General features: G+C 42.0%; 1 protein-coding gene across 2 annotated transcripts in view; it reads left to right on the top strand.

The window, feature by feature from the left end:
• The window catches only part of PTDSS1 (phosphatidylserine synthase 1), a 59,341-nt gene that overhangs the window by 13,398 nt on the left and 32,484 nt on the right, over nt 1-13,459 (top strand). For both annotated transcript variants that reach the window (XM_039866345.1, XM_039866344.1), the window contains exons 3-4: nt 8,068-8,112; nt 10,978-11,102. In XM_039866345.1, the coding sequence (XP_039722279.1) occupies nt 8,068-8,112; nt 10,978-11,102 (170 nt within the window). The remainder of the gene's footprint in view (nt 1-8,067; nt 8,113-10,977; nt 11,103-13,459) is intronic.

Here is a 13,459-nt window from a genome sequence, read left to right as displayed (position 1 = left end):
GAATGAATTGTTGTAGATAGCCAAGTTAGTGGGGAGCTGAGCTTAACACTCCAGCCACTCAAGCTTTTAGATTAAAAAAATCTTTTTTTCAGTGAAACGTTTCAAGATATGAAAACCTGCTGTCCTAGCAATGCAGGCTGCTGTAACAGAATACTGTAGACTGGATGACTTAACAGAAGGTTCATCTTGAAGCAAGATGTCCAACAATCTTCATATTGGGAGTTACAATTTCAACATATGAATTCTGAGGGAACACATTCAGTTTATAACATCTGCATACCTTGTGCAAATATGATAAACAAAGTTTGGCCTTTCCATGACAATTAGGGGGTTCTGATGATGCACAATTATTGGAGTATGAGGACAAGTTGTCCATGATATTGGTAGGTTATGGAATGAATTGACCCTGCTATAGAATTTACTTTCTAGAAAAAGTCTCTGACATCAAACAGGTTTTTGGTTATTTGCCAACTTTTTCCCCTCCACCTCCAACATACAGAATCTCAGAATTTTAGGTTTAGAGAGCTTAGACCATCCTCTTTCAAGGGTGCCACATTGTAGTACAGGCTATGTGACCACTTGCAGCATAAATCATTTTACACACACTGGAACTACTGGAGGCTGTGGGTGATTGCCCTGAGCTCTGGAAGCTGGCCTTTTCATACAGAGGTGGCCTAAGAATGTAGCCCAAAGCAAGGAGATGATAAAGTCCATCTCAGGCCGGATATCAAGGCTGAAGGGAAGGTGAGTACGTGACAATTCTGGTGCTGGTAACTGCTACTCCTCCCCTCAACTAATTCTATCTTTTGTATCCTGTTAAGGTCTGCTACTTACTTCCCTGTCATTAGTTGATGCCATGACTATTATTGGTCTGTGTCCTTTATTTCTATTTCTTATCTGTCCCCTCCCTGTCCTACTACTTTTTTTTTTAATCATTCAAAGCAGAGTACATGCTCAGGAAACTGATCAACCCAAAGGTATCAGGTCTGTTCTTCAAATCTTCAGCTTTCTTTGGCCTCGTGTTACTTCGTCACTTAGTTCTTAAGGTTTACTTCTTCACGCTTTGAAGGTTTCTTTTTTGCTGTTTCTGAGTCCATAGCCATTTTGGAAGTCTGAGGATCCCAAAAAATTACTCTCATTAGCCATGGTTTTACAGCCATCCTTTCCATAAAGCTTTAGCAGGAGCTGAATTTGAGAGCTTCATTAGCAGATGCTTTTCTTAAGGTATAAAAGGTCCTGAAGGTTGGGGGCTAAAATCTATTGGATGTAACATTTTGTGTGATTTCTGTTGGTTTTCCCTCTATTCCCTAATGAAGCCCTCTAAACTTCAACGTTTACCTAACCTGCTCAGTCTCTCATATGGACCTGTGCTATTGTTTTCCTTCTGGAAAGGTAAAAATTAAGTTTATTTTATGTTTTCTTTATCTTGGCTAGTGGACTTTGTGATACATACAAAGGGAGAAGACCCACAGGGCTCACCTAGCTCAGCCTGCTTAGTGTACAGCTGAGAAGGCCTGAACCCATGGTCATCATACGTCCACAAGAGGTCACCCAGCTACTTGATGTCAGCCTGGTGTTAGGGCCCCGGCTCCCGCATTTTCTTTTACTCAGCATTGCTCTGGTCATTTCTCATATCAGGTCCATTGTGAGGTGTTTCATCTCTGACTTCCTCTGTGCTTCTCGTGCTATCAGTCTCAGGCTTTTCTTTTTCCCGGGAGTGTGGTCTTATACCCTGTGTGCTGTGAGTCCTACAGAAAGCCGGTGGCAGTTGGGCCCATGCTCCTGTGTTGCCAGTGCTTTCTGGGACCAGCAGAAGCCAGCAGATCGATCTGAACCTCCATACTTTCTCCTTTACCTGCTCTTTCTGCCTTCTCCTTCCCCTGCCACCTCTGTGTGCACGAGCTCACACACACCACTCATCTGTAGGCAGAACGTGCCCCAAACAAGATTTCAGTTGGAAAAGGACAATGGCCGTTCAGTATTCTTCCCTAGAAGGATTGGGACGTTAGGGAAGGGTATGCTGAGAAGGATTCTCCTGAAGCCATGTGTACATAGCAAACACATTGTGTCTACTCTCTTTTCTAAAGATCCATTATTTACACTTTACACAAGAAATAAACCGTAAGTTTTCCACATTAAAGAATGTTATTAAATATTTTTAAGTTCGGTGTGGCTTTGGGAGGTATCATAGACATGATAGAGAATTGGCTGGGCCACTGGGAACTTGTGCTCCCTAGCTGTGTGGCCGTCCCCTCCCAGAGCCAGCATTCAGGCCTGCCCAGGAGACACGATACTGGAGGACTGCTTGGGAGCAGAATATACATGCTCCTTCTTGCTCCAGTCTTGTCACCTTATTTTCCATTCTCCCCACCCTTGGCACGTATTCTCAAGTCAAGAAATGAAAATGAATCGGAGAAACAGCCCAACGTATGTCTTCTCCTTGAAAGGTACTTTTGGGCAAGTGCCTGCAGTGGATGGCATTCCCAGAATAGTTCTGTTTTGGCAACTTCAAATGCATTTGTCCTTGACCTAGTAAAGGCTGTCCTGCATGCTTGAATAGAGGCCTAAATTTGATTGTGTCCATTTGTCTCCCATGTGAGTTCACATATGCTATCTGTGTGGTGGAATTGGTGAACTCCGACAGGAAGGGGCCCTGTGATTCTTTTTGTAGAGAGTCTAAATAACAAAGAAAGCCCTTGGTTTTCTCCATAGGGTTTTAAGATGCTTTTGGCCACAAGTAATAGGAAACCCATTTCAGAAATGGCTTTATAAAGAATAAGGAGAAGTTTACTTTCGTACATTTTAAGTTTCCGAGATAGAGTGGTTCCAGGGTTAGCTAATTCAGTAGTTCAGTGACATGTGAAGACTCCAGTTCTTTACCTCTTTCTGCCTCACTATCTTTAGCATGTTGATCCAGATCCGTGCTTCTCTGCCCTAATGATCTTGAGGTAGCGGCTACAGTGCCAGACATATGGTTCTGGACATTGTCCAGCAGAAGAAAAGGTTCTTTCTTCCCATGTATTTTTTTAAGAGTGAAGAAACGTTTTTTAGAAACTAACTCTCCAGCACACTAGCCTCAGTTCTCTCTGTCTAAGGTCGGGCCACCTGCCTCTCTCCTGCCAGACCTGAGGATAAGAGTTTACAGTGTCTAGAGGAGGAGGCACAAAGCAGGTCTTCAGTAGATCTCATTGACCGAAAGAATAAAAGAACAGGATTACCCCCCGTAGGCTTAGAAGTTGCCCCTGAGTTATACAGGAGAGAACTGGATACTCACCAGAACTTCCTTTGACAATCAGCAGGATGAGTAACGGGCTTGGGTTCTGGAGTTCCTTTTCAGTCCTTTAAACAGACTCTAAGGGGGAGACCCTCCCTGGGGAGAGACGAAGGAAAGGGTCTGATAACCACTTCACACTTCTCTCTTACCATTGTCTGTCCCATTCTCTTTTGGTTCCCTTAACATTTTTTTTAAATACTACGTTCACCTCATTATAGCAACTGACACTCCAGTGTAAGTGTAATTTTAATGATACCTCTGTATTATTAGAGCGTTATTATAGCTCTTATCACTGGAGTGAAATTTAGAAATCTATTTCAGTCTCCAGCTGGCTTTGAGATTTCTTTCATCAGGTGACCTTCTGGCCTACTTTCTGGCTTCTGAAGTCTTCCTTGAGCTATTCCTCCCCCTCCCACCCCATCCTACCCCACCCAAGCCACTCAGGCCTTCTCTGTACTCCCAGTGCCTGGCCCACAGTGGCTGCTCAATGAAGATATGTTGAATTAAGTAATGAATCTGTCAGCAAAAGAGCTCACAGAATTAGTCCTCTCTTTTCTTTCACTTATCTGCAAGAGAAACACCATTCAGCACTTCTTTAAGGTATTTCGAGATCAGAATAGTAGTACTAATTGATTTTCCTGACTTTATCCTTTTGTTTGTCCTTCGGGCTCAGTGGCTTCTCTAAGCTAAGGATAGTGCTAATTACATCTCTTTGAGGTTCGAAGGTTCACTGTCTTCTAAATTAAAAATCAAGAAGTTCTTATCTCCCCTCATTCTCTGTCCCCTGCTCCACTATATTTTCTTATTAAAAAAAAATTCTAAGGTTTCAAATTTGATTAGGAATCATTTTATTCACCTTTTCTAGTTTTTTAAGAGACCTTTAAGCTTTAAAATAATAATCAAATATCTTGCAGTTTTGTCAGTTATACCTCAATAAAACCGAAAAAACAATAAAGGAAGAAGCAGTCTAAGAGGGCCTAAGGACACAAGTGGAACTATGTCCTTAGTTATTATACCTCCCTAAAGTTTGGTCCCTTAAACTTATTCAGGTGTAACTGAATAGTTACTCAGGTGTAACTATTATTATTTCTAATTTCTGAGGTAGTTTTTAAATGTAATCTCTTCTCATGATGAAAACATTTGGTTTCTATTTCTTTTGAAATGAAACTTGCTCTTAATATCTGGGTAAAATTTTGTACTCAGTGTAGGGACTGATGAAGATACAACATGTAGTTTTTAAATGTGTCTGGTAAGAAAACCATAATCCAAAACAAAAACAGCACTTCTTTCTTCGCCACCACTCTAAGAAGCCGTCCCCATTTCTCCTGCATGATCAAGGAGAAGAGTACCTGAACTGGAGATCTAGACTTGTCTTGGCAGCTTTTATCAGATTAGAAATAAAATATAGGTAGCAAGCACACCCTGAGATAGGGCACTTCAAAGGAAGAGAAGTAATCTTCCCTTTACAGAACACTTATAAGTAGTTTGTTAAGATCTGTGGGGAAGATGTTGAGATAAAGCAAATGTTCGGGAGAGACTACAGGTAGTACTGATACCCCTGGGCAGATGCATGTCTTTAAAGCAGGTGGCTTGATTGGTGTGGTCAGGTGTGTAGTGAGCATAAGTATCAAGGTTTAAGATAGAGAAAAACAACATTCTCATCCTTGGTATTTAAAAAAGTATAATACTTTTAGCTGTATTACTGTCTTTGGTGATAAAGATGTACTTTTAGTAATACTGCTAGAGTTGACGACTGAAATAAAGCCTCCATTGGGCTCTGAAGTTCGCTGCTGAAAGGGTCACCTTAATTCTAGGGCTTTCTCTCACCTTCTGTAGGCGAAAGACACAGGTGGTTCCCACCTACCTGGTTCAGGGCAGAGGACCTTGGTGCTTGTCTGTCCCTTCTGAAACCTACCACATCTGATTTCCGAGTCCTTTTTCAGACTGCAATTCAGTCTGAATTCAGTTTGCAAAGTTGAAAGGACATTTTTAAAACTTGTATTTTTTGAGGAACATTGGGATGTGTGATATTACGATGTGTAATGTAAGTGGGAAATCGAGAAAAAAGAGGAAAGAATTCATTTTTTAAGGCTTTACAAAATGAAACAGCACTACAATAAGATGAAAATTCTCTTTGCAGGTTCTGGGACCTGTGTTTGTCACAGGGAATCAATGTGACAGAGAGAAAGACCCTTGGGTGGAAGCAGCTATATGTCAGTTTAAGGAGATCTGTGAGGCCCCTCAACCCACCTATCTCTTACTCACTCTGGAACAAACCGATTAGGGTCAGATAAGCAGGGGCTGAGTCTGTTTTCAGATTTCTCTTAAAGTAATCGTAGGCAAAGAGGATTCGGGAGGCCTTTCTGCTTGCTAGTTGATGTGAGGGAACTTCCGTCAGTTCCCTGCCTTTTCTCCATCCTTCCAGTTTTCCTTGGTTTTGTTTATCAGTTCCTCATGATAGCAACTCAACACCACTCATCAGCTGGCTTCTCTCCCCTGCTCTCCTGGCCCTGAGGCAGTTCTGGCTCAGACCCTCAAACTGCCCTGCCCCGCCTCCCTCCTCCTCCTCAGCTGCCAGGCCTGCCAGAGCTGGTGGGAAAGTACACTTGTGCTCTCAGACCTGAATGGAGTCCTGTGAGCCTTGTGACCCTGGGCAAATTCCTTGGGGTTCAGTGTTCTGATCTGTAAAATGGGGATGATGGTACCACTCTCATCACCTAGCCCTCAGGAGAACTAAGAGATAATGTGTGAGGTGTCTCAGCCTCTAGCATGGTATGCAGTGAGCACTCGGGAACATACTGCTGACTATTATAAATTAATATTATGATTGCTCTTGAGAATAATATTTATATAATTTTAAGTGTTGTTTGAAATTCTGTTGCAAACCAAATAATAAGTCATAAAATTTTAGAGTTGGACCTTGTAAGAGGAAATCAGAGAGAAAGCCGGTGTCCCATGTTAGGTCCGAAAGGTTAATTCAGTGGCATAATTGAAGTAATTATTTGCAAGCCAGACAGCCATTATAATACACAGATCATTTATTCATGGTGACAAGTCAAGAGACATCAACCAAAAATCAGTGAGGAAGAGCATTTGGAAAAGAAATTTACTTAAAAGATGACAATTTTAGCCATCAGTTTTCCAGTGTAATTTGAAGAAAGTTAACTGTGTTATGTTGCCTAAAAGAGGATTCTGGTTTCTATGCTTCACAGAGCCCTCACTCCCTGAGCTCTCACTACTCGTCATTCAAAACTCAGGCACAAAATTAATTTGGGTAAAGCAGAGTCTCTCACAATCTAACTTACCTTATGAACTCTCACCATCTAAACCCAGGAACTGAATAGAATTGGGGGATACTTGTAACTATTTTTCCTAATAGGAGCTGAGTCATCAAAAGAAAGCAGTTAAAATATGTTTTAGTGTAGTCTTTGTAAGAAAAGATGGATTTTAAAATGAGTTCCAGAATAAAGATTACAATCTAATATTTGCTTCAGAATGGATTCCAGGTTGCAAGCAACAGAAGCTGACTCTGAAGATTGAAAAAGCCTGTTGCAGGCTATTGGCTGGCTGGAGGAGGAATCAAGAATTGTAGAAGGCTAGGAAACCAGGCCCCAGGCAAGCTTCTAGATACTGGCATGTCACTCAGAACTGGTCTCATGAAGAATCTCCAGTGAGCATAGTCTGTCCCACTGTCACTTCTGCAGCGAACTCTTATAGAACTGTCACTGCCACAGTGATCAGTGCCACCTTCTCAGGTGTGAGCTGCGTCACCTCCCCACTACTATCCCAGCTAGCCAGGGCCAGAGAGGAGAGAAGGAGAGGAAAGCTGTGCGTGGTTACCTCTACCGTTGCCAGTTTCTGAGGTCAAGTCTGACACAGTTGCAACTGAAGAACTGAGCCCTGGTTATGAGGAAGGCTGGGCAGCAAGCTTTGGCATCTCTCCTGGAGATACAGGATGCATAACCCTGGAAACTCTCCAAGAGTAGGAAGGCCGTTCCAGAGGTGCCTGTTAGAACAGTGTTCAACATTTGCGAGTTGTAACCCTTCAGTTGGTGGTAAACCAGTGTAGTGGATCAAGGCCCAGCTTGCTTGCTTCTACTTTTTTTTTTTTTTAACGAAATAAAATAGTAGAGAAAGTATTGGTGTATCACTTATAGTAATTAAGTTTCATCCTGTGAAACTTTTGTTTTCATTGTGTGGGATCTGCATCTATGTAGAGGAACTGGGTTACCAAGTAAAAGCTATTTTGTTACCATGGTTCATGATCAAAAGCCACTGCACTAGTGTGTTCCAGTGCTCAAAGGGTTTGATTTCAGTCTCACTCCCTCGTCATTCTCAAAGCACAATATTTCTCTTTCATTTTCAGAGTCAGTCAGTCTACTCCCCAACGCCCCCCTTCCCCCCCAATGTCCAGAACCTCTTTCCCTGGAGCTCCTGGGTAGCAGGGAAATTTCACTTGTTAAGGTACAATATGTTATTACGCACACTTAAAGGCTAGCCCTGTAACCTATTCATGGTTATAACATTGTTTCCATAGGAAATAACATCTGAGTTTTAAAGAAAAAATTAAAAAGAAAAAAAACCTGTTGTGCAGGTTGGTGCCTGTTATAACTGTGGCTATGTTTGTTACAATGTGGATAAAACATTTAAACCTAAACTTTCACCTCAAAGTATTTATGGGGAAAATTTTTTTTAACAGTATAGAGCTTTTTATTGTTATCTCTATGTAGATCAGCAACACATTCTTTAGTTTTCATCTCTAAAATAATTCGTCTAACCTTCTATCTCTTCAGGTCCATTTACTCGACCTCATCCCGCCTTATGGAGAATGGTTTTTGGTGAGTTGTCCATTAGATTCGAAAATATATCCTACTTTTAAAAAAAATCTTTTTCTGTATATCATCAAAGCAGTTTTACTTACCATCCGACAGTAAAACTTTATAGCTTTTTTACTTCTTGGTGTTCCTAGTGTAAATTTTTTATTAAAATCTTTGCCACAGAATAAAGTATTGGCGATGACTGAAATTCTCCTCCAAGTGAACTGTTTCAGCTCCACTTGTCCCATTCTTATGCTGTTGTCTCTTAATGTACACAGGATTTACCATAAGGGAATGTGGCTTGTTTTTCTTTATGCACATTCATGCTTTTCTTCACTAGTCCAAGCTCAATTGAGTCCTGTGAGCACGTTGGTCTCGTAAGCACCGGGAGGCCTGAAAATCCAGCAATCTCCTCAATGTTATGAATGGGAAAGAACTTGGAAAAGGGAAATGTCTTTAGACAAAGAGCCCGGATTTGAACGAAGGTTTAGTGATGAGCATCAGATATAAATATTGGATGTCTTTCTTTTATTTGCTTTTAGTCCAAATAGTCAAATCACCTGAATAGGTTTTAAAACAGATCTTCAAAACTATAGATATCGACTTTATCTTGCCGAAATAAGGCATCAAAGAAATTATTTTAACTTCAGAAAATGTAATCTTATGCAAAAGGACCCTAAATATGGAAATTTTGCTCAAGGTTGCCTGTTTTTATTTCAGTATTCAGCGACTGTAGGTAAATTTCTTTGAATTTAGTGGTCAGTCTTCATCATCTGTTCAGCAGGCACTGAGTGCCTCTGTGTGGCGGGCTGCTCTGGCCCTGAGGCTGCAGGAGAGGGGCCGCGAGGAGGGAGGACAACTATAGCAAACAAAACTATTAAACAAATCAATATTCAAAAAATATCAGCTGTTGCTTCAGTGTTAGGACATTTGTTAAAACCATGCGTGGTGATAGTGACCTGGTGGCTGCTTTCGCTTGTGCGTGACCCAGGCTTGAAGGCAGCATGCTTAATCAGAAACCTGCATGCAAAGAAGGCTGTGGACGTGCAAGGACAGTGAGTGGAGGCCGGGCAAAAGCATCGCTACTGAAATGGTCCCCAGCTACAAAAAGCTCTTCGTGTGTTCCAGACCAGAGTGGTCAGAGCATAGCAGCTCCCCAGGGAGTACTGAGAGAACGGTCAGAGCTGGGCATAGATGAAACCTTACAGGGCTTGTGTGCCATGAGGGACTGTGGATGTGAAGGGCAGTAGGAAGCCATGGGCGGATCTTTTTGAAGAGAAGTGACATTTATTTACATTTTTTAAAAAAAAGTCCCAGTTGTGTCATACATCTCATGGATTTAATATTTCTGCTCGAAGTTAGAAGTTATTTTTGGCTAGTTGGCTACATCTGAATTTTTTCTATTTCACATGGTCCATTACAGGTAATGAGCAGTTTTATCTCATACCTGAGATCTTTTTAGGATCATGGAGCCTTTTGATAATCCGACGAGAACGATAGACCCTTTCCTATCACATAGCCCATGCACGCATGCTCACACACACACAATTCTGCGAATTATATTGAGCTTCATGGATCTTAAACTCTAGTTTCAGAACCCCTATTCCACAGACACTTTCCTTCTGTCTTAAAATAATTATTTTGAAAGGATTATAATAAGAAGGTATAGCGGACGCATTTGAGGTGAAAATTTGTAAAATAGCTGGAACATAAGTGCTAACCTGTGAAGGTCCACATACCTATGTGCCTAAAGACACGTGCTCCCTGTGCCCTGGGATGCACGACCGGGTGGCCATGCTACTCTGAGCCCTCCCCCACAGCCCCAGATCTCTGGGGACCAGGAGCTTTCTGTTGAAAGGCCTGGCGCTATAGCCATTACAGGGGATTTTGTTCCAGCCACAGATGTTCTCTCCTCTGGAGTGGTTCATTGCAGATTATTGCTGAGCCAAGTTTAGATAGGATACTGTGATCCAAGGTCATTTGTGTCACAGTGTCTAGATATCTTACATTAAGATTATAATTCTAGCAGGTTCAACAGAAAGAGAAGTGACAAAGCCACTGATGGATGATTTTCAAATTTTTCTAAAACGTATTTATAGGCTTTTTGCCTTCTTGAAGTAGATTAACTTTATTTTTAAATGACATGGGATAATTATTAGGATACCAGTTATGATGCTATGATATGATGTGCTGTGATAGTAACATAATGCCTGCAAGGGCTAACATGGGGTGTAAGATTCGGATGAGTGGCCCTCGGCTACCTCTCACACTTCACACCTGCCACTACTAAAGTGCCCCACAGACGGCTGTCCACACCCAGCCTTGCCCACATCTCTTCGCTCTACACAGCAATCAAAGCCAGTTTTATAAAATGTTACCTAGATCATCTTATTTCCCCATTTAAAACCTATCAAGTATTTAAAACCCATCAAGTGTTTCTTGTTTCACTTAAGATAAAATCTGAAATCTTTGCCATGGCCCCCAAGCCCTGACTGTCACTTCAAGCCCTGACTGTTACTTCCTTCTTTCTGCTGGCACCCCACCACGTGTTCCAGACATTTCTCCTTCCAGGGACCTACCTGCACACCTTTCTCTGCCTGAATCCATCCCTCTACTTCCACCCACACCCTCTGTCTGCTGGTCCTTCACTTCTCACCTTAAGCATCATTTTCTCATCAAGTATTACCCTCAATCTGTATTAGGACTGTGAATCAGACTTTCATCAAAGCAGACACCAGATTGTAATGGGAGGTGGGGGGGACTGTGTCTCAACACGCTGTGTTGTATCAGTGTCTGCTTTGGCTGTAAGTGATTTGGGTCTAATGTGTGTCGTGCAACTGACACCAGACCTTTCCTCAGTGTGAGATTGTCTTTTGTTTCCCTCAGGACTCAGCGTGCTCTACTTCCTGTTCCTGGTCTTCCTCCTCTTCCTGAACTTTGAGCAAGTGAAATCCATAATGTACTGGCTAGATCCAAATCTTCGATATGCCACAAGGGAAGCAGATGTCATGGTATGTACTTGTTGGTGGTCTCAGAGAAATTGGTGGGCTCCTGGGTATAGTAGGTAGTTGGCTGTACATCCTAAATTGTTCTTTCGCCACATTTCCTGTGTAGATATCTAAAAACTACGTCTCCAGGCAGGTTGGTGAGGTGTGTGGTTTCTCTGAGTGATACGGTCAGGGACATGAAAATCTCTCCTGGAGCAAAGGGGGATGGTAGGAAGAATGTGGACATTATCGTCAGACAGCCTCGGGTGTGAATTCTACCTCTGTCACTTGTTAGCTGTAAGACTTCGGGCAACGCACTTCTTAGCCTGTTCCCTTTCTAATAAAGTGAAATAATAATATTTGTTTTGAGTTTATGGTGGAGTAAACGAAGTAACATCATCTGCGAGGCCAGCACGGTGCCTCGCACACGCCGGATTCTCGGGGACGGTGGTGGCTGCTCCGTCAGTGTCCCCCTCAGCGCCTCTGCTCCCCACTCTGGCCCCAATGCCGTGACCCTTCCCGCCCGTTTGCCATGAAGGGCCTATTGTAATGATTTAGGCCACTGTATTATTTTTATTAAACCACACAAAAAAATTTTTTTTTGGCTGAAACTACTCTACACTTTGGCTTTTTGTGAAGAGACTTATTTTATACTTTAATGCTGTTCCCACAACCCTCTTGCTTTTTAATGCCTAGCATTTGGTACAAATTGAAGAAGAAAAAGCTAGTGATGATCAGAAAAGGAGAACAGGCATCTGGACCATAGACAGGCCCTTGTTTAACAAGCGAGAAACAGTGGGAAGGTGCTTAATAAAAAGTCCGAGACGTAATCCTGCTACCATTGTTGTTTCCAGATTTTATCTTTAACTTTTATAAAGGACACACTAAAGACAAAAGAATGCTAAAAATTACTTAAAAGTCTCAGGGAGAACAGTCTGTTGGGGTTTCTTACTCTAAGGAAGTGGATGGCACAGGGTGACTCACAGCTTTTAATGATGACAATAACGATTATGGCAGTTATGGTGAGGATGATAGCAGTGACTGATTGATTGCGGGTTGTCTATTCTGCCAAGCACTGTGCTGGGCACTTTGTATTGAGTCTGTGTAAGCCTCACGCATGCATGTCAGGCAGCAATATCCACACCTCACTGAAGAGGAAATAGAAGCTTAAAATGGATAAGTATCTCACTCAAAGCACAGGCTGGTGAAACCTGTCCTTTCTCTCTAGACTGGTCTTCAAGTATATAATTCATGTATATGGTTATGATAATAATAAGTGCTTTGACACTCAAGTCTGTGAAATAGAGATTAGGAGAAAGATATCTCAGATAAGATATCTTCCCTCACAATTTTCTTGGGCTTTTGAAGTAAACTGATTTGTAGGTGGATTCCCAGATGAGTCTATGTCTAGCCCATTCTCTCAGTGAGATGGGGAGGTTAAATCTAGTAACACTTTTGCCGTCTAGCTTCCTTAGGAATTTGACATCACAAGGACATTCATTTGTCACAATGACAGTCCCAAAAGAGCTGAAGCTGGCTTTTGAAATCTAGTTTTCAAGTTTTGGCCAATTGTTTCCTGCCAAAAGCATGAGGCTATTTTCAGCTTTTAGAGTCCAGCTGGTGCTAGAACACCTCGGTCTTCATCTCTAATCCCTAATCACTTCTACTTCCTTGAAGAAGTCTCCCACAGTTCTAAGGACCTGTTCATTGATGGCTCTTGAAAAACACCTTCCCTTTGATACAGTTGTGGTAAGGAGAAGCACATTTGTGCAAGACCGAAAGTTCCCCGCTTCCCAAGGTCATCTGCTCTCCCCATTTCTTCAGTGCTGCCACCTACTCCAAATCTTGATAGGCTCAAGTCCCTGCCTGGTACCACACACTGAAAGTCAGTCTCCCTTTTCCCTTAGAATTAATATTGTACAACAAGATTAGGGGTCGTCGAAATCTAATTAGAGGCAGTTTTGTGTGTGTGTGTAATTGGGAAGTTTGCTACTTTTCTAAATAGTAATTCTATTCAAAAATATGTATTCTAAGCTTCAGACAAGCTTTCAGAGCACATCTCATTTGTAAATTGGGTTGTCTGAAGCGGCGGTCTTCCATTTAGTAAATACATACGAGCCTTTCCTGTGTGTTGGACACCACGCTGGTGGCAGGCAATGCGGGACAGGGTGGCTCCCTGCCCTCTTGGAGCTCGGAGTCTATTAGAGGCAAATGAAACAAATAATTGTTGGCTCTTTTTTTTTTAATACTCAAGACAACTTCAATAATTTTTAAAAATTTTATCAACACACATCCAGTCTTGTTTCGTTTTTACCCCCCACACCTTGGATTATTTTGCAGCAGTCCTCAGACACTGTATCTAATGTACAGGGACTGCTTTT

This window comes from Pteropus medius, unplaced genomic scaffold (genome assembly GCF_902729225.1).
Source record: "Pteropus medius unplaced genomic scaffold, Ma_sr-lr_union100, whole genome shotgun sequence".
NCBI lineage: Eukaryota > Metazoa > Chordata > Mammalia > Chiroptera > Pteropodidae > Pteropus > Pteropus medius.
This window is presented reverse-complemented; position numbering and strand designations above follow the sequence as displayed.